The 19,972-nt window shown below is 44.9% G+C and overlaps 1 protein-coding gene across 5 annotated transcripts in view; it reads right to left on the bottom strand.

Moving 5' to 3' along the window:
* SYT7 (synaptotagmin 7) overlaps window positions 1-19,972 on the bottom strand; it is a 232,049-nt gene that overhangs the window by 36,868 nt on the left and 175,209 nt on the right. For 3 of the 5 annotated variants that reach the window (XM_079956335.1, XM_079956336.1, XM_079956337.1), the window contains one exon: window positions 6,460-6,582. The exons of the other annotated variants lie outside the window; for them this stretch is intronic. In XM_079956335.1, the coding sequence (XP_079812461.1) occupies window positions 6,460-6,582 (123 nt within the window). The remainder of the gene's footprint in view (window positions 1-6,459; window positions 6,583-19,972) is intronic. 5 annotated transcript variants of the gene reach the window in all.

Genomic DNA, 19,972 nt, shown 5'->3' with positions numbered 1-19,972 from the left:
AACTGTCTTATTGCATACACATACAAATGTGCCTTCTTCCAGGGTCCTGTGAGCAAAACATTCCACTCCTAGATCCATGGCTGCATTCAAAACACGCCTGATTTTGTGCCCCTCCCCTCAATTTTCAGGAAGGCTATGCAAGCTCTCCAGAAGATCCAAGCATGATATGGGCTGCTTCAGTCGTTTCATCATGTCAACTGACACTTGCGACACAGTCACAAACAGATCAATGATCTCCCTATGTCGGTGTTTGCAGCACTCACAAGAATGTGGGAGCTCAAATTATCCAGGGCAGGCAAATTGCTACACCTAGGATAAGGAAGTGGAGCTCTACAGGAGAAAGACATGAGCCAGGAGGAAGAGAGAGAAGCTGGCATTAAGCAGAAGGCTGGAAAGGGCACATATAGGAGGAGAGACATAAACTTGCTCCTTGCCCAAGGAAAGGATATTGCAATGGATGCACAAGGAGACAGCTGAACACTATTACAGACTGCTGGACACACAACGCAGGCATAGAAAGGCCCACACACTGATATATAAAGATACTGAAGAGAGTGTGTACACCACCTGCCTGGATGGGTACAAGGAAAATGCCGATAAACAAGGAACAACTCCATGTTACATGTACTGAGGGTGCAGGCATGGGAAGCTGGAAATTTGCCGCTTTCTGGATCTAGCCAAAATTGTCTAAGTGAAGAAGATGCTGAGCCCAGAAACACCAACAGAATGTACTTTGCTTAGAATATGCAATTGAGCATGATGAGTGGTTGAGCGGTGTGTTTGTTACTAGCTTGAACAGCTGGTGGGCTGTGGTGCAAGTATTTGGGCTCAGAAACCTGCTCTTTCAATGTAGCTCTGTGCGAATTCCATGACAGAGTGACGATCGTCATAGTGGGAGGCGGTTCATGTGCATCCTAGTGTGAACTGAGCTCCTGTAGGCAACGGCGTAACCAGCTCTTCGGGTGCCTGGTGGGGGGGCGTGTCCTGCAGCTGGGGGCGGGGCGATCCCTGCCCGTGGGGTCGTGGCGAGCTGCCCATGGGGGTGTGGCAATCCACACATGGGGGTGTGGTGAGCCTCTCTGACGCCTCCCCCTCAGTTGTAGGGTGGCTGAGGAAGAGGCAGTAGGCAGATGCAAGTCCCACACTGCCGTTTCAGGCAGTGCCGGACCTGCAGGCACCTAAGCCACCACGTCACTCCTAAAAAATTTCATAAGCCCAGTTAAAAAAACCAGACTCATTTTGTCACACACACCCTCAGTGATGACACCTGGGGTGGCCCACATCCCCCGCACCCCCCTTCCTCCACCACTGCCTGTAGGTTGCTGGAGGTAGAGCAGGTTTGTTCACACCGTAGCCGTGAGAATGTTGGGGTTGAACGTGGGAGAGCCAGACTCAAATTCTCACTCCGTCATAAAGCCCAGGGGTAGTGATAGGTCAAGCTATTGTTGAGGAAAGGATAGGAAATCAGCACACAGTCCCACTCCCCACCCCATGCAGCAATGTAACAATTGAAAAGGCCTGAAGAAAAAAGAATTGCCCATAAGCTTGTTGTTCTAGCCTTCTCTGTGCGTGCGTGCATGCGTGCATGTGTGTGCGCGCGCATGTGCACAGCACTGTGGTGACAGACTCCTTTCTCAGTCTATGCACATTCATGTTGAAGATTGAAAAGACATAGAAAGCTGACTTATACAACATCAGACTACTCATCCATCTCTCCCAGCACTGCTTAATCTGACTAGCAGTGGCTCTCTAGGGCCTCAGGCAGAAGACTTCTTCTCATCACCTGGCCCCTGATTCTTTGAACTGGAGCTAGCTGCAAGGGATTGAGCCTGGAAGCTTTCATATGCAAAGCAAGGGCTCTATCACTGAGCTTAACTGCACATGTGGAGGGCTCTCAGCATGCATTCAGAAACGAACTCTGAAAAATCAAGGTTTCCAAAGATGCAGAGAGGAGCCCTTCATGATAAGAATGACACCTGCCAATAATGGACAGTTTCTGGATTAAGTTTGATCAGCTGGACCTCATTCACACAAGTTTTCTATAGGATGTGGGGGCAGGGGGAGGAGGAAAGCCTAAGAAAAATGCAGACACGCATTGTTCAGAGGCAGACAAATAATATCAAGGAGATGCTGACCAAGATGGAAAACCCAAAGACATTGATTATATACAGATAGCCTCTTGACATATCACAAAGATGATATAATAACCACAAAGAGAGAGACGAGCATATGCCAATGGACTTATGTAATGGCTCATTACATGCGCATCTCCAGGCACGCTGACATGCAGACACATCACACACAAGATCCAAACACACTGATACCCATCAATAAATACAGCAATACACATACACATAAATAGATCAACAAGCATCAGGCTCATGCAGAGGGACAGACTCTCTGGTGGGAAATTCTAGATATAAAGATTACACCCTGAGGCAGACTGACACATACAAAGATGCTGGGTGTACACTGACATACAGACTAGCACATGCATGCACAGATAAAGGAGACCAGAATAGCTGGAGACCAAAAAAAGAAAAGAAGTTAAAAATAAAGTGAGAGCAAATGTGTGTGTGTGTGTATGTGTGTGATTGACTGTCAGAAGGTATGACAAATCCAGAGTTATTTTTGCAACCCCAGAGTACTGGATCAGCTGCAAGGCTGTCTGGGAGTTGGTGAGTGCTACAGAAGTCACAGAATAAAGAGAGAGAGAGAGAGAAGAGAGAGAGAGAGAGAGAGAGAGAGAGAGAGAGAGAGAGAGAGAGAAAGAAAGAAAGAAAGAAAGAAAGAAAGAAAGAAAGAAAGAAAGAAAGAAAGAAGAGAGGGTGCCTTTCATCCCAGGATCTGCAGGATGCTTCCTGCTGGAACGGAAAGAGGGTGGAGAAAAGTGTAGCAGGAGAGAAACACACAACCATATGCACACACACACATCCACACACACACACACACAAACCACAAAGATTCGTAGAGGAGGAACAGCCACCACACACAGAGAACAAGGCACTGGACTGGAGCTGCCGAGGTTGACAAGGGGGAAAGTTCAGGCAGCAACTAGAGCAGCAAGGCTAGAAGAAGGAAGAGGAGAAAGTGCAGGGAAGATGAGGGTGAGGATATATTACATTGGGGTATGGGATGGCAGAACATCGTGTGATCACTGCTGAGGAGAGGAGAGACTGAGGTAAAAGGGATTTCAATGCAACCAGAACAACCCCTCCCTCCCTCACAGCAAGCCCCCAAAGACTGCATCACAAGCCCCTCTGCAATCATTGTACAATCATCAACATTCCATAGGCCAGGCAGGCAGAAAAGGGGGGGGGGCAGGCGGGCAAATAAAAAGAGGCAAGAGAATGTGGAAGAGAGGTGTAGGGAAACAAAGAAGCAGTATGGCGAGTGTGCAGAGGAAGCAAGGGAGAAGTTGACCACAGGTAGAGAGGGAAGAAGCAGGGACAATATTCCACAAGGAAGGCAGGGAGGGGAACAGGTTGAAAGACAGAGCTTGAGACAGATGTCCAATTCAGACATTACTGAGTCTGGTGGTAGCTGCCAAGATCCCCACTGCTCCATCGCAGGAGGCTTTAGTAATGCATTAGGCTCTGATCATAGATGGGTATGCTGATCACATCACTCTTTCCCACACTGTCAGCCTCCAGAGAGAGGGGGAGCAGTGGTTTGGAAAGGAATGGTGTGACCAGTGGAGCAGCTTGCGATCAGAGCTGAATGCATTACCAAGGAGATGGGGGACCAAACTAATACGTGGGAAGTTGTTTTCCTGAATCTCAGGAAAGTATCAAGGGCCTCACAGGAAAACAAGAAAGGCAGGTGGTAACCATGACTTCTTCTGATTCAGAAAGTTGTGTTTTTTCTAAATATCAGATACAGGAACTGAAGACAGGAAGCTCTGAGAGATGCTCAGTTCCTGAGGCACAGACAAATGAACAGTTCATATCTCCTTACATCTCCATTGATTCTGCTATCCTGCATGAGATCTGCACTACATTTGGGATTAGGTTTGGGTTTCCTTGTCTGACCGGGCCTGTGGCACCAAAATTTCTCCATTAAGTTATTTGTTGAGACACAACACAAGGACACATTCCAGATTAAACTGACAACATACCTTCCAATCGTCCCTATTTTCCGGTAACATTCCTAGAATTACAAAAGCCATCCTGGCTTCTGATTTGATTCCAGAATGTCCCAGGGATGAGCTGATGCTGGCATTTGCAGTGGTGCCGCGCTCTCACGCAAGTCAGAACACAACACCCAAAAGTGTCTTTTGGTGCTGCACTCTCACACGAGCCACCTGACTTGTGTGACACCCAAAGACGTGTGGTCCCTATTTTCATCAGGGGAATGTTGGAGGTTATGTGACAGCTGTAAGTGCAGGATTACGATAATAATAATTTCAGTATGAGCTCTGAGTTTTCTGCTCCCACAGTGTAACTTTATAGAAGTTAATAGAAGCTTGGAAGTCTAGGAAGACAATTGTTGCATGCCTGTATTAAAGCAGGAGTGAGGAGCTAGTAGTCCAGGGGTCAGATGTGAGCTGGGAGCCTCTCCATCTGGCCCATCGCAACCTCCCGCCACTCCTTTGGTGCCAATGGAAGAGTCTCCTAATCTCAACGGTTGCACAGGGAGTGTTTTTTGTGTGGAAGGGTGGCTTGCAGCTGCCTCTACATCCTTTGGACTGCAGTGCCCCTTATAACCCCGCCCCAAATTAAGTTAATTAGGTTTGAAAAGAGCCTTCCATCAGTGGCCCAGAAAATGATATACAGTGAGGGCCAAGCTTTCAAAAGAAGTGAGAAGAAACTAAACCCCCTGCTTTGGGCAAACTGGAGAGCCTTCATTTCCTCATATTAACCATGAAAGAAGCTTACAAAAGCACAGCTCTTTCTCCGTGGGATTCCCTCCAGACTAACAATGTGAAATGGAAAAGGCTCTTCAGAGCCAATCCCTGCAAAACATCTCTTACACATACAGTGGCCATGTGCCCAACTCCTTCTTGTCTTGAAATTATGGGAATCATTGTGTGATGGATGCAATAAACACATGTAGGTTTCTTATTACTGAAGCTGGTTACAAGAGAGAATGTTCTCATCAAGCTGGGACTTGGGCGGCCTGATTATGAAGGAGGTAGAGGGTTTTCCCAGATGGGATATGCACAGAATGGGCATGTGCCAGTAGAAGGTACTTCCTCTCCCCCTGAATTGTTATGGCCTAATAGGACTCTTTATTCACCTGCTACTACTTAAAATTGCAGGTTGAAAAAGCAAGGATCAACTATATGCAATTGGATAATCAAATGGAAAGTGCTAAAATATGTAGTGAAATATAGCCTCAGCAAGGTAAAAATAGTCAGCAGGCGAGAACGGTGCCAGTTAATTAATGCACTGATCATGTGAAACCTGCTCCTTCGCACCTCCTCTCCTTAAAAGATGGAATTTAACGTACACGTGGAAGTGTTTGAGGCCTCTGCTTCTAGCTAGGCACTTCCTCTCCGAGAACCTATTTTGTAAGTCACACAATATGACCCTGTTAGATGTCATTAGTCAAGTGAGGGAGTGTATGGGAAGGGGAAAACAAGGAAGGAGAGACTATTCTTGCTTCATAGGGAGCAACCTGCAGGTCCTGAGGGTAGCTCTGAATTAGGAGTGTCAGTGTGCCTACTGCATCTTCAGGAGAAGGATGTGCTGCACCCAGGTAGTTTGAGATAGGCCGTATTATGATCAGGGTCCCCAATGTATTAGTCTTCCTAATGCTAAATTCCAGACCTGCCAAAAGGGGCCAGTCACAATATTGGTAGCCATGGAGTCCAGGGCAAATATCTTATGTACCTGACAGCAGCAGTGATATATTCTACACATGGTTTTTGTTTGCAATCATGAAATTAATTAACACGACTAAGCTAGGTCCATTAATTGCAATGGGTCCACTTGACCACCACCCTTAATTTATTATTATTGTCTTTTTACTGCCAGGAAGGCAGAGAGGTGCTTGTGGAATCATCTGCTTTGGGTGCCACTCAGCTTTGGGTATTATACACTTTAGCTCGGTGGGGTGGGGGTGGGTTGGATACTATTTGCCTCAGAGAGCAAAATGTATTGGCCCAACCCTGCACACTCCTCACACACTTACTATTGGACTGGACAGGGAAGAGAGAAGGAACTGGATGGAGCTGAAGAGATGTAAAATGGGGAGGGTTTATATGAGGATACATTCCCACAAGAGTACGCGCTTGTGAAAGGAATTGCCATTTTTTCCCAAAGGGAGCTGACCATCAGGGAGGAAATGAGGTTCCAAGCAGGAGGGAAGAATATTGCTAGACTGGTTTAGATGTTGCACCAGGCCCAACGCTGGAGCTTCCTTGATTTCCTGCACCAGCCTTCCAACTCTCATGAAGGACAGCCCCTCGTGAGGCTTTCTTTCCTCTTGCGGAAAGCCCCTGTCTCCTACTCATACCTCTTGTCCCCCTGAGAGTTCTGGTTCTGTTGGTTTCCAGTGGTTTGAAGATCAGGTATATTGGCAAAGTCGTCCTGTTCCGAAAGCCCCAAAACAAGGGACAACACCACCATGCGGCCTTCCCTGTGCAGAGGGGATCCAGCCAGGGGAGCGATGAGGCCCCAGGTTCAGTGAGCAGTAGGCAGGTTGGAAAACGACAGACAGACAGAAAAGAGAAAAAGAAGAACAGAGCATAAGAAATGAAACTGGAGAGAAAACAGCATCATAGCACTACAATGAAAAGAGATTTTTAATATCTATCTGCTGTACAAAGCATTAAATCCTCAGGCTTTCTGGGTACAATTCAGAGGCGAGAGAGAGCACTGGAAGCAGATGAATCACCATGATACTGTGTAGGAAGGGCTGCACAAGACTGTGCCCTTGGAGTGTCTAAATGTGCAAATATCCTGGAGACAAAGCAAGGTTGCCATTATGGCCTCTTTTTTTTGCATAGAACAGCAACTTCATCTGCCTCCAGAGGCATCGATTTATCCATAAACCACATGAATATGAACTTCAAAATAGACCAACATTATGAAGTTAGTCTTCTCCTGAAACTGTGGGTGTCTAACATGGAAAGACAGTGATGTGGATATCTCACCTAACGTCACCTCACCTCTGTATTAAGTAGTGATTCCATGTACTACACCCAGGTACTGATCTAAGAAGCTGCTGCTGCTATGAGAGGCATGAGGGTGAGCTAAGATGACACTTCTGAAGATGAGGAGTGCCTAAAGTTTGGTGTAGAAGGCAAGACTGCCTGGTGACTTTGTGATATGCACATAATTAACACTGATTGTGACTCATTGCTGGATGGTACTTAAAGATGGTACAGGTTAGGAACAAGGAATGGAGGTTAGTGATCTCATAGCTACTATTTGTTCATGATTATCATTCTTTGAAACCAAAGATGGCTGCAGGAAGCGTCATTGTTGTTAGTTTGAAAAAGCAGCATCACACAAATAGCTGAACTATTTGCTGCTGTGTTGCACAGAATGTTAGCTTGCTGCTAGATTGTTGGTACAGCCGTTAGGTGTGGTGGGGTTCTCAGCAACTAACAGCAGCATAGCTTTGCAGCAGGAGACTATCTGAGCTTCTGCTGAATGTGGAAGCTGTTGGAATTGTGCAAAAACAAGTTAGTATGGGATTAGAAACATTGAATGATTGCAGGTGATTGATACTGGGCAACAGTAGCTGTAGAAGACAATGCAAAACAATGGCAGGGCTGTTTTTCTTTTTAAAATTTGCCGCTAGATGTATATCGACTGGAGCTTCAATTCTGTAATGTAAGCAGCAAGCTAGAGTGGCTGGAGCATTTATTTAATGCCTGATTTGAAAGTGGATCAGTATTGAACAAGAGGGATCCCTAAGGGAATCAATATACTGTATTTGCTCAAGTCTAATGCGCCATCGAATCTAATGCACGCCTCAATTTTCAGAACCTGGAAACCAAAAAAAGTATTTGCTGGTGAATGTAAATGTGCCATCAAATCTAATGCACACCTTAATTTTTGCAATGTAATTTGGCCAAAAAGGGGGAGCATTAGATTCAAATAAATATGGTATACAGCAAATTGACAATGACTGTTACAACTTTCAGTTCAGGGATTTCCTGGGAGAATTCCATGTTTCCCCATCCACCTTGTGGTACAGGATGGAGAAACATGCTTAAATCCTTGGGACGAATTTAATCTGCGACTGCACTGAGTGATGTCATGGCAGAGTGAAACCCCACCAGCAGGGCACAGGTAGTCACTTTGAAGCATGACCCTTATAAACTTGTGTCAGCTTTGTGCTCATTTCTGCAGAGGGCCTGGGGGATTTTCAGATCTGAGCAGGAACAAGCTCCTTCTTCGTCTTTTTTTTTTTTTTTTTTTTTTGGCCGTTGTTTGAAAGCAGCTGCCCTATGTGGCCCCAGGCTGTTGAGGGTGGTGCAAACAAGAAACAGTGCCACGACCCCAGTTCAAGTGCTGTGCCTCTCCCAACAAAGTGTGATGTACCCGCTCTCTGACATGCATGCACCGCTACTCATCACGCCTTGTGAAACCTTTCACATCTCTGAATTCAGAATGGGTCAGTGCACTCATAAGACTGGAAAAGGTGCTGGGGAAAGCTCTGGGCAGGGAATCTGTGTAATTAGATTTGAAGCTGTTGAGCTGCATGTATGGGGGGAGATCAGATAAGCACGATGTTTGTGGAGTGAGAGAGAGCAAGAAATAGCAGGAATTGTGACAGGCCAAACAGCATGCTGAAACCAAATATATCCAGGTAGGAGCATCATTATCTGTTCTTTCCTCTTTTCCCTCAGAGATTGAAGGATGTCTAATAAATAGATCATAATATAGTCCCTTTGATAGTAATCAGACAAGGGGCCTGGCTTCAATATTAAAATACAAAGCCACCTGAAGCTTGCTGCATTCTGGCTCAAATCTTGCCGCTGGCTTACAGTCTGACCTTGAGGAAAGACTAAGCCTATCTGTGCCTCATTTGATTTGCCCAGTCTGTAAACAGGAAGAAGATTATGTGGAAGCTCCAATATTGAGAGAAATAATCCATGACAGCCAAAATGTTGGAAAGCAGAAGTTCTGAAGAACTGAAGTCCTTCAGCTGAGCCTGTATGCTAAAAGTTGGCCACTTTCCTGCTCTCTTCTATGGCTGCAATCATAACCCTGCCACCCTGGGAGTAATCCCCACTGAATTCAGTAGGGCATCTCTGAGTAGACATGGTTGGGCCTTTTGGACCCAACTCTCCTCAAGCTGTTTCTATCCCAGAACATACCCTGAAATTTCTGGATGGATTGGTTGCAGTCAGCTTGTTACAGCCAGGAAGTCAGGTGAATAAATGGAAATGAAACTGAGTATAAGAATTAGTTTTGCTGCAATAATATTGCCATGATTTTTCAGAAGGGCTGAGCCGAGCATGCATAAGAGTAATTTTCACGGGGAGATGAAATCTGTTCCCCCTCCTCTGAAAAGAAGAACATTTCATTTTATGCAAGTTCACTTGATCATACAAACACAGCTGGCATGATGCACTCTGGTCTATTATCTTTGCTTTTCACATACTGTGGTCTGAATGATACTAATAGTTGGGAGTATTGAGATTCATAAAATCTGGCTGGACAAGATGACCTTCAGCTTTCACTCAGCATTCCATAGTTGTAGCAGCTTAGATTAGTGACTGCTCCCAGGACTCTGCCATTGTGGATTCATAGCCAAAGGGTCTAAATTACTGCAACAAATGGATATAATATGGGTTGGGACTCAGAATAATCTCATTTAACACTACCCAGGTATTTAAATGGATGCAACTACACACTTTCACATAAACCCTGGAAGCTGTCAGCATCAGACAGTGGCTACACCCTGGGAAAGGCTTCGATTGGCTGGCTAGACCTCAGTGAGTTAGGGGCTTCCCCAGAGGATTAAGCGAACAGATCAATAGTGGGTCCAATGATCAAGAAGGCGGCTTCTGCACATGCTGCAGAGGGAAGTGAGGGGCAGATGGGTCTCATCAACCTGGAAAGATAAGCCATCTAGGAATTGGAATACTCTGGTCCTAAATCTCCACTGCCTTGTGGGATATCTTTGGGAGGAGAAAAGATTAAGGACTAAGCCCTACACAAATCTGGAGTGGAGTCCCTAAGACAGTTGTATGCCTCGTTCCACTAACTCCTGCAGCCCAGCTGGTGCCAAATGTATTGCTCCGCTTTCCTTTGGACTACATCACTGAAGCCAAGAGGGGGGTCTCGTTGCCTGGGCAGCATAGTCCCTGCCCTCTACACACTGCTCAGGCTTGTACCTTGGGGAGGTTACTTCAGTGCTGCTAACACAGCGGTTTGACTTCACCCCCAGAGGCGCACGCCATTGTCTCTCGAAACAGATGCCAGCAACAACAACTTTAGCAGCCTACTCAGATGTGTGTGTGTGTGGGGGGGATCATCTTAATTGCAGCTGAGTGCCTTGACTCTTTGCTTGCTCTTTCAAAGACCAAGATGGCAAGCTGGATGCCCAACACCCTTTGCAAACCACCCTATGTCTGTCATGGATCCAGGGTCTAATCTACCTGAACCATCACTCTTCTTGCATTCAGACCCAGCTCTGGGGTGGCCATAAATAGGAGCAGGCTAACTAGCTTTCACACTGGCACTATGCTGGTAGACTGTGTAGATGGAATTAATGTCATGTGAATCATACAGATCCCATTTTTGCATGCGTACTTTTGTGCACATTCACAGACACTTGAGCACTTTAAGTTTAAATCTGTCTCAATGTTTCCCCATCCACATTGTGGGCGGTGCTCGAGCCCACTATTTGCACTATATCTGTTGTCCCTTGTCAGCAACTGTGCTGCAGCATTCTGCACTACCTGCAGCTTCCGGATCAGGTGAAAGGAATGTCCCACATTGCACTGCAGGCATCCAACCTTGAAGTCACCAGTGCCTGAACTACTGTGGCCAGCTCTCCCAGCCCAGGAACAGCCATGTCAAAACTGCCTCCCTTGTCCAAACAGGTAAAATATGCTCCTAGCCTCTAAGGCTCCCTGGGCCTCCAGCGACAAAGCTGAATCCCAAAATACTCCCGAACTGCATGACTGCTCCTTCAAGGAGAGTGCACCCCATCTGAGGCAGGCAATTTACAAATTTCTCAGACATGGGAACCACTCACCCACAATGCCTCTACCTTGCCTGGATTCAAGCTCAGCTTATTTCCCCTCATCCATCCCATCACTGCATCCAGGCACTGGTCCAGAGCCCACACAGATTCTCCTGATTCAGATATTATGGAGAAACAAAACCGAATGTCATCAGCATACTGATGGCAATTTGCCCCCAAACTCACAATTACTTAATAATCCAGTTCCTAGCAAGCACTCTCCGGCCTTGGTGTTTAGCTGTGCAGCAGCAGCAGGACCAACAGCAGATAAGCGCTTTAAGGTGTTGCGAACAGCTGAAGGTCCAACCTTGCTCTTTGGCCTAGATGGTAAATGGCAGGAAGTGCTCTCTACCGTATTCGGAGGGAGGTTCTGCAGATCAGAGGTGCCTGTGCCTCCACTAGGTCAACCAGCCTTTGCCCTGGCAAGGCACTCCTGAGACACGTACTTTGGAAAAGAAAATCTGTTTGAGAGCCAATCTGGTGGGTTAGAAAACTTGCACTTCAATTTTTTAAAAGAGAGGCAATTTTGGCCACTGTGAAACATGCTTGAAATGTTTGCTTTAGTGGAAGGTTTTTGCTGTGCCGTTCCACAGACAAAACAACTTTTTTAAGGTCCAGGTGCACAATTAAGGGAATGCCTGCATGTATATCCAGAGCACCATTTCTAGAATATACAGAGGGCACGGCAGCAGCAACTGAGGGGAAGAGCAAGAGCCTATCAGCCTATTTGGTACTGGGCCAAGTTCAAGGTGTTAGTATATAAAGCCCTTAATAGCTTGGGACCAGTTCACTTGTAGGGTCACCTTATCCCATATGTGCCCATCAGACTGACACTTTTACAGGTGTTGTTTAACACTCATTTTGAACTTGTAAGAAATTGATCTTTTAGTGTGGCAGCACGTACCATTTGGAACTCCCTGCCTGTTGACATCAGGCAGGCATCTTCACTGTATTCCTTCAGGTGCCTACTTAAAACATGCTTGTCTAGGCGAGCCTATTCAGATGTATAGAAGTTACCTGCGTTTTAGTTTTATAATTGTGTTGATTTATTTATTTTTTAATAAATATGTTTGATACCAGTTTTCAACTGTGTTTTTTATTGATTATTTCAACATTCTATTTTATGTTGTTGTACACCACTAGAGGATTTTGTTTTTTTTCTATTTTAGCAGCAAAATCCTATGCATAGGATTGCAGCCTCCAATATATGTTTGGAGGATGACAATGAGAGAAAGGGCTTTTTCTGTAAGAACCCCCTTAGCTCCTCTTCCCACTTATGGAATGCTCTCTCCAGGGAAGCTCACTTGGTGCTGACTGTCATTCTTCTGGCATCAGACAAAGGTGTTTCTATTTTCCTGGGTACTTGGACAGCCTTGGGACTGTTTTTTTCATGCTTATTCTTATATTATTCTTGGTTATTTTATGCTGTTGGATGATTTTTCTGGATGAACATTTCCAGTACATTTGTATTGTTTTAATGGATCCTTTGTTGTATATTTATATTTTGCATTTTATTGCTTTGTATTGTAAATTGCTTCACTACTTACCTTATTTTTGAAACAATGTACTAATCTAAACTAACTAAATGATACATGCATTTGATTGACACATATAGGATAGCACTGTAACATTGCTCATCTATAGGATTATTGGTGTATGCCTTGGGAATTTCAAACTGATAAATAGGCTATAAACACATTATCATCATCATCATCTTCATCATCATCATCATCATCAACAACAGATTTCCAGGTGGTTTCTACTCTACTGTTGAATAATGGTTGAAAGCAGCCTAGAGAAAGAAAAAGTTTTGGCTAAAGATGAGACTTCCCATTTGGCTCTGGGACCACTGTCAACTCCAGTACAGGGCAGTGTGAGATGTAGACCAACCTCTCTGCTTTGAACCTTCATTTGTGAAGGGTGAAAGGAAAATGGCAAAGTGTGCTAGCTCCTCATCGCATCCGCATTGAGGTTAAATGGTTTTGCAGTCATGCAAGTTAACAGTTTGCTTCCTTTCCCATTTATTTTTCTGTTACAGAACCACTCTATTCCACCCCCACCCCCCGCCCAGTTAAAGGCGGTTCTTTCTAATGATTTCCAAAGGGGTAGCAATGTTAAGTCTGTTGTGGCACAAACAGCAGAGACTTGTGACCCTGTAAAGCATAAGCTTTTGTGGACTAGAGTCCACTTCAGGAGGTGCTTCAATGAGTTTCACATTCAGAAATACCACATGGTATAGCCCTACTAACACAGTACCAAATGGTACAGTCCTCCTGAAGGGAGGATCATGCTTCAGCGCTTCCCCTTTGCAACCCACCCCCAAACCCACCAGAAACATCAACGGGTAAAGGCAAAGCACCAATCCTTCCCCCTTAAGTACACTATATTTAAATGGTGTAAGCTTTTGAACAGGATGCCCTTGCTTACGCCCAAAGTTCCGAATCTAAAGTGATACTGGGAATGTTATGAAAAGTGAATATGGAGGAAGCAGGATGCAAATGCGGGGGCTATCATGGTCTGTAGTACACTGAGAAGCCTCGCTCACCAAGTCTTGTGTTCCTTGGCTTCAAAATAAAGCCCAGCAATTGTTCACAGATCACTTCACTGACCTCAGCAAAAGCTGTGGAGACCAAGAAAACGTCTGCTATAAATAGCTTATATGCTGTTCTGTAGGCACTGTTTGCTGCCAGCCAACACGCAGTCATCTCCACCTTCTGTTCTACAAGGACGACAATCACATCTACGTGATGGTGTCGCTCTTCAGTAGCGTGCCTAGCAAATGTGTGTGTGATGAATTCAGAATGGTGGCCCCTCTGTTCTATGAGAGCACCATCATTCCCGTCTACAGTGAACCAATTGGCAAGGCTCACTATAATATCCCAACTGGTTTTTGTTTTTGGTTGTGCGGGGGAAAGAATGCAGCAGAAAGGCAAAAGTAAAGGCAAAGGACCCCTGGACAGTTAAGTCCATTCAAAGGCAACTACGGGGTTGCGGTGCTAATCTTGCTTTCAGGTCAAGGGAGTCGGCATTTGTCCACAGACAGCTTTCCAGGTCATGTGGCCATCATGACTAAACTGCTTCTGGTGCAATGGAACACCAGAGCGCATGGAAATACCGTTTACCTTCACAACACAGCAGTACCTATTTATCTACTTGCTCTGGCATGCTTTCGAACTGCTAGGTTTTTAGGAGCTGGGACAGAGCAATGGGAACTCATTCCGTTGCAGGGATTCGAACCGCCAGCCTTCAGACTGGCAAGCCCAAGAGACTCAGTGGTTTAGACCACAGCGCCACCTGCGTCCCTTATGGCAGTAAGGTATTACTCTCTGCCCATGTGAACCTACCATGAAAACCTACCAAGGTGAGAAAGAAGAATCTCAGGAAAACTTGCCCCTGCTGGCCTTGGAATGAAACAGTCTGGGGTTGACAAGGGAAGCTACTCTAAACCATTTACTGACTATTACCTCTGAGTAATCCAAAGAGCTATATCTGCACAACAATCCACTCAGTTCCACTGCATGACATGGGAGTGGGTACAATCCCTATTATTTAAAACCTGTGGTCCTGCCTCAGAAATCTCAAAGTACTGTCTAGACCTCATTAATGCCCTTGAAGCGACATCTTATCTCTAGCCAGATGTCTGATAGGTGCTGGACAGATAGTTCTGTTTCATCAGTTTCTATTGAAGAAATGAATTGTTATACATACCACTAGTTTTGCAGTGGACAGACTATGGGTCTGTCCACATGGCAGTTTACAATAGATTCAATGAATCCCAAACATGCATGTTTTTTGCATAGTCCTCATTCAAGTGGTAAAGGTAAAGGGATCCCTGACAATTAGGTCCAGTCGTGAACGACTCTGGGGTTGCGGCGCTCATCTCACTTTAAAGGCCAAGGGAACTGGTATTTGTCCGCAGACAGTTTTTCTGGGTCATGTGGCCAGCATGACTAAGCTGCTTCTGGAGAAACCAGAGCAGTGCACGGAAACGCCGTTTACCTTCCTGCCAGAGCGGTACCTATTTATCTACTTGCACTTTGACGTGCTTTCGAACTGCTAGGTTGGCAGGAGCTGGGACCGAACAACGGGAGCTCACCCCATCATGGGGATTCGAACCACCAACCTTTCAATCGGCAAGCCCAAGCGGCACTGTGGTTTCACCCACAGTGCCACCTGCGTCCCCTCCAAGTGGTAGCCTGTACTTTTTCTCCATTTAATTTGGATTTTCCCAATCCATGGATAACATAGCAAGGGGGGGGGGGACAAAATTGCATGCTATCTAAGCATTGATGCACTGAAGCACACTGTGTGAGTAGTCTGTTTTATTTTTGTTTTTTAAGTGTGCATGAGAATTTTTGCTGGGCATTGTCTATTGTCATACCCCATACTTCCATTTGCTCATCATCTGAGCACAAACTAACAGTTTTGACTGCACAAATCCAAAGGAAAAAAATGTGGTGTGCCTATTGCCACCAGTTGTAGCCAAATGTATGTGCATAGTAACTTTTAAGCCAGCTGTTTTGTGCAGGACTGCTTTTGTGCAAAACAGCTGTATAAAAAAGAAAAATGGCATTTGCAGGAACAGGAGGTGGGAAGAGAATGGCAGAAGGAAAAAGAAAAACAATGTCTCAAGATTCCTCTCCCCCAAATTGCTCTCTCCGTCCTGCCTTGGGTATGAAATGTACTGTTTATGTGCTTCCACATTCACAATCTCCTGTGAGCTGCATGGTGGCCTTCTGTGTTCGTGGGAACAGTCAGGAGATGCCCATGACTCTGCCTGCCCAGCCATTCTTTGCACTAGTGAGCCACTCCCTGATGGGCTGCTGGCCCTCTGCCTGGGTATGACATACAAACATATATATTTATTTTTTGAAACTGCTGATTGCTCAAATCTGGTAAAGAAGTATTTAATTCATAAATAAAAAGGGTTGTTTTCCCCACTGTGAATTATGGTTGAAACTTATCTTTGGTGAAAGTATTTCATAGCACCATTCCACAGACAAAACTTTTTTTTTCTTAAAGGGTTTGTGCACAGAGGTAAGCAGAGAACTGTGTGTATGCCCACAATGGACTTTAGGTTTCTGAAGCTTCTGGAGGACAAGGAAGTAGTAACTGTGTGTGTGTGTGTGTGTGTGTGTAGGGGGTGACAACAAAATTCAGCACAAATATTTCCGATAAAGAACCACCCATTAGTGTGGATTGGAAACAAGCACACAGGGGAAAATGAAATCTGCACAACTCGCATGTGCATTAGCACCCTGGTGTGTACACAGCCATAATTCTAAAGTTGGAGTTGCACTGATTGTGGTTTCCAGTTGCTTGCCTTTCTTCTATATGCTCCCCCTTTTCTTTTTGTTAACTTTGCAACACTTTAGAATTCTAAACAAAAAGTGGGGGGAAGCTATGATCCTTGCTTCAGACAGTGAACATTTTCACCCACGGAGTGCTCTATGCTACTTTGAACGGATGACACAGCCTTATTATTTCAGCCTCCCACAGGCCCTGGGGTGTGTGTGTGCGTTAATAAATGCATTTGCATTAAAAGGCAAGGAGTGATGTAAAAACAAGTTTTTACAAGAAAACAAAACAAAACAAAATGTAAAGGACTTTCTGGGGGTGGGGTCAGGGTGATGGAACTAAAAGGAAGTGGCTTCTTGAGAAAGAACAACAATTGGGCTGATTAGCTAGTTCGCATTCTGTGGGTACATTTTTCAACCAATTAAGGCTGAAATAAGCAAATGGTGCTGTGCAAACAGAGATGTCCGGAATCCTCTAGAGATGAAATGAGACTCATCTTTAAATCAAGAATCACACAAACCAAGCAAGAGGTTTATGAAGCTGCATATGAATATCTTTTCATTTTAAACTAGGGCATATTCTGTGGTGCAGGTGATGTGGCTCAACAGGAAGGTGTATGTGTAAAATTAAAGAAATGTGGCAGTGTATTAGAATTCATAGAACCAGGACCAGTGTGCAATGAATTCAGAAGTCAGCTAGTCTAACCTACTACTGATGAGCTTGTTACAGCTGGGACATGTGTGCCCCAGAATTAGGTGATACTTGTAGCTTTGCTCAACAGGTAACAATGCAATGCGTATGGGACTGCAAGCACAACACAGAAAGCAGACATTGGTTTAAGTGGGCTGACCTACCTGACTGAAATTATTTGTATGCATAGAATTGAAAAATGTGAGAACTCTTTTATGTATGATAATGCTTAATTTGCACCTCACTATTTGCCAATAGTTAACACAGGCACACACATCACTAGCCTCGGCAAGAACAAAAGCCTACTTCTGAGTGGCACTGCTCCACTGATCATTTAATCAACAGCCATTTGCATCTTGTCCAAACAGCATCTACCGCTATTGTTTTGTGTTTGGCACTCAAGTTCCAAGTTGTCCTTATTGGTTCTTGCCCTTTTACCTGTTGCTCCCTAAAGACATTCAGTTGTCTTGAATCAGGAAACCCAAAAAGGTCCCATGCCTCTGGCTGCTTAGCAACACCTTTTGTTAGAGAATCCTGCCCCTCCTCTAACCTCTGTCAGATCCCATCACCTATTATTTCAAGCATCCCTTCCCCTCAGGAATTATTGCTGTGTTCAGGCATTCACCTGAACATGTGAACATTCAAACTATGGATTTAGTAGTTACTGGGATTTTATCCCTTCCTTTTCTCACTTTTTCTTAGTTTCCTTAATATGACCCTTCTTCTGCTTTCCATTTGGACATTCCCTCTTGGTGCATTTAGACCTCCAGTTTAACTTGCCAGATTGCGCTATAAGGAGCAGGGAGCAGTACTAGCAATCATAGGACTCCCTGCCTCTTCCTGTTTCTATCTCTGCCACATAAAGGTAAAGGTAAAGGGACCCCTGACCATTATGTCTAGTCGTGACAGACTCTGGGGTTGTGGCACTCATCTCGCTTTAGTGGCTGAGGGAGCCAGCGTACAGTTTCCGGGTCATGTGGCCAGCATGGCTAATCCGCTTCTGGCGAACCAGAGCAGTGCACGGAAATGCCATTTACCTTCCCGCCGAAGCGGTACCTATTGATCTACTTGCACTTTGATGTGCTTTCAAACTGCTAGGTTGGCAGGAGCAGGGACTGAGCAATGGGAGCTCACCCCATCGCGGGGATTTGAACCACCGACCTTCTGATCGGCAAGTCCTAGTCTCTGTGGTTTAACCCACAGCGCCACCCGCGTCCCTCTCTGCCGCATAAACAAGTGTAAATGATTGATCCAGGCAACATGGGTTTGGGCAGCCTCTGCTAATCACTCTACATTTGAACTAAACATTTTACTCTTTTGTAAATATTGGGTTTGGCACTTGAAGCCCCAAAACCATTTAATGCATTGATCACCATTTAATTCTGTAAACAAAGGAACATTTTTCAATTTTAAACTCATAATTGGGACTCAGTGATTTCTGCTAATTCCCCAAAATAATTAAAAGCAAGTAAAGGTGCAAAGCAATGTTCCCCCATTGCATACAGTGAGAGCTCTGGATTATAGTTCCCAAATATTATGCTTAATGGTCACATGTATAACTCACACATTTGGGTAATGCATTTTGAGACAACTGCAGGCAGGGTAACAAACCTATCTAAAATACAGTGCTATGTCTATAACAGCCCTACCATTGATCAACCACATAATCTGGACCACTGTGTGCTATAGTCAGACAACGGATGCACTGCATAATGTTGCAAATAGGTTCAGATGACCCTAATAAGTGTATTTGATACAGGTCACATATTTACAGAGTAAGACCTTTCAAGAGCTGTGGAATAGCCTCTCCACACAGGTCGACACCTAACACCTACTCAAATGTACTTCCAGCACCAGGCAAATACCTCATTGTTGTTTTAGTAATTTTAAATTATGTTGTAGCTTTGAAAGCTGTCAGGTGGGTGGGGTTGCCGTGAGGTCACAAGGACATCGGGTGACCAATGCAAAGGCAAAGGCAAAGGGCTCTGAAGGCACTGTTGATCAGCTGGTTGGGGGCACTAGCAAATCTCTGCTTTTTCAAGCGCCACTGTGATCATTTTCTCTTGTAAAGGAACAGGGCTTTGCAGGCACCACCAATCAGTTGATAGAACTGCCTGCAAAACCCTTTCAGCAGGGAGGTACATCAGTTTACATACCTTACACCGAATTTCATATATGATGTCATATGTAGAGCAAGTTGGCGTGGCTTTGCCAAAATGGCCTTGCAGAACAAATAGCTTAGCCCTGCTAAGTGGCAGCAGCACTGCAGTTGGGAGGGCAGTGCCCCACCACACTGGGTACTCCTGCTGACCTTAACGGATATTGCTTTAATGCTGCATTTTGTATTATTTGTTTTTTACAGTTTATTTGTTTAGCTGCCCAAATACATTTTTGTTACGGAATGGCCTATAAATAGGCCAAATAGGTAAAATAAACAATTACAAGTATAAACTGGCTGAAAAAAATATGGAAATATTTTAGAAGTTAGGTGTGAGTAAAAGCCATGCCAGGGAATCTTTATTGGGTGCCAAGTCTAAGAACAATTACAGAGTTTGCATGTTACATTAATTCATAAAGGTAAAGATAAAGGTACCCCTGACCATTAGTCGCGGATGACTCTGAGGTTGTGGCGCTCATCTCGCTTTATTCACTGAGGGAGCCAGCATATAGCTTCCGGTCATGTGACCAGCATGACTAAACCGCTTCTGACAAACCAGAGCAGAGCACGGAAACACCATTTACCTTCCTGCTGGAGCAGTACTGTACCTATTTATCTACTTGCACTTTGATGTGCTTTCAAACTGCTAGGTTGGCAGGAGCAGGGACTGAG

The sequence above is a fragment of the Podarcis cretensis genome (assembly GCF_951804945.1).
Source record: "Podarcis cretensis genome assembly, chromosome: 1".
Classification (NCBI taxonomy): domain Eukaryota; kingdom Metazoa; phylum Chordata; class Lepidosauria; order Squamata; family Lacertidae; genus Podarcis; species Podarcis cretensis.
The sequence above is the reverse complement of the archived record's forward strand: the minus strand, read 5'-3'. Positions and strand labels throughout refer to the sequence as shown.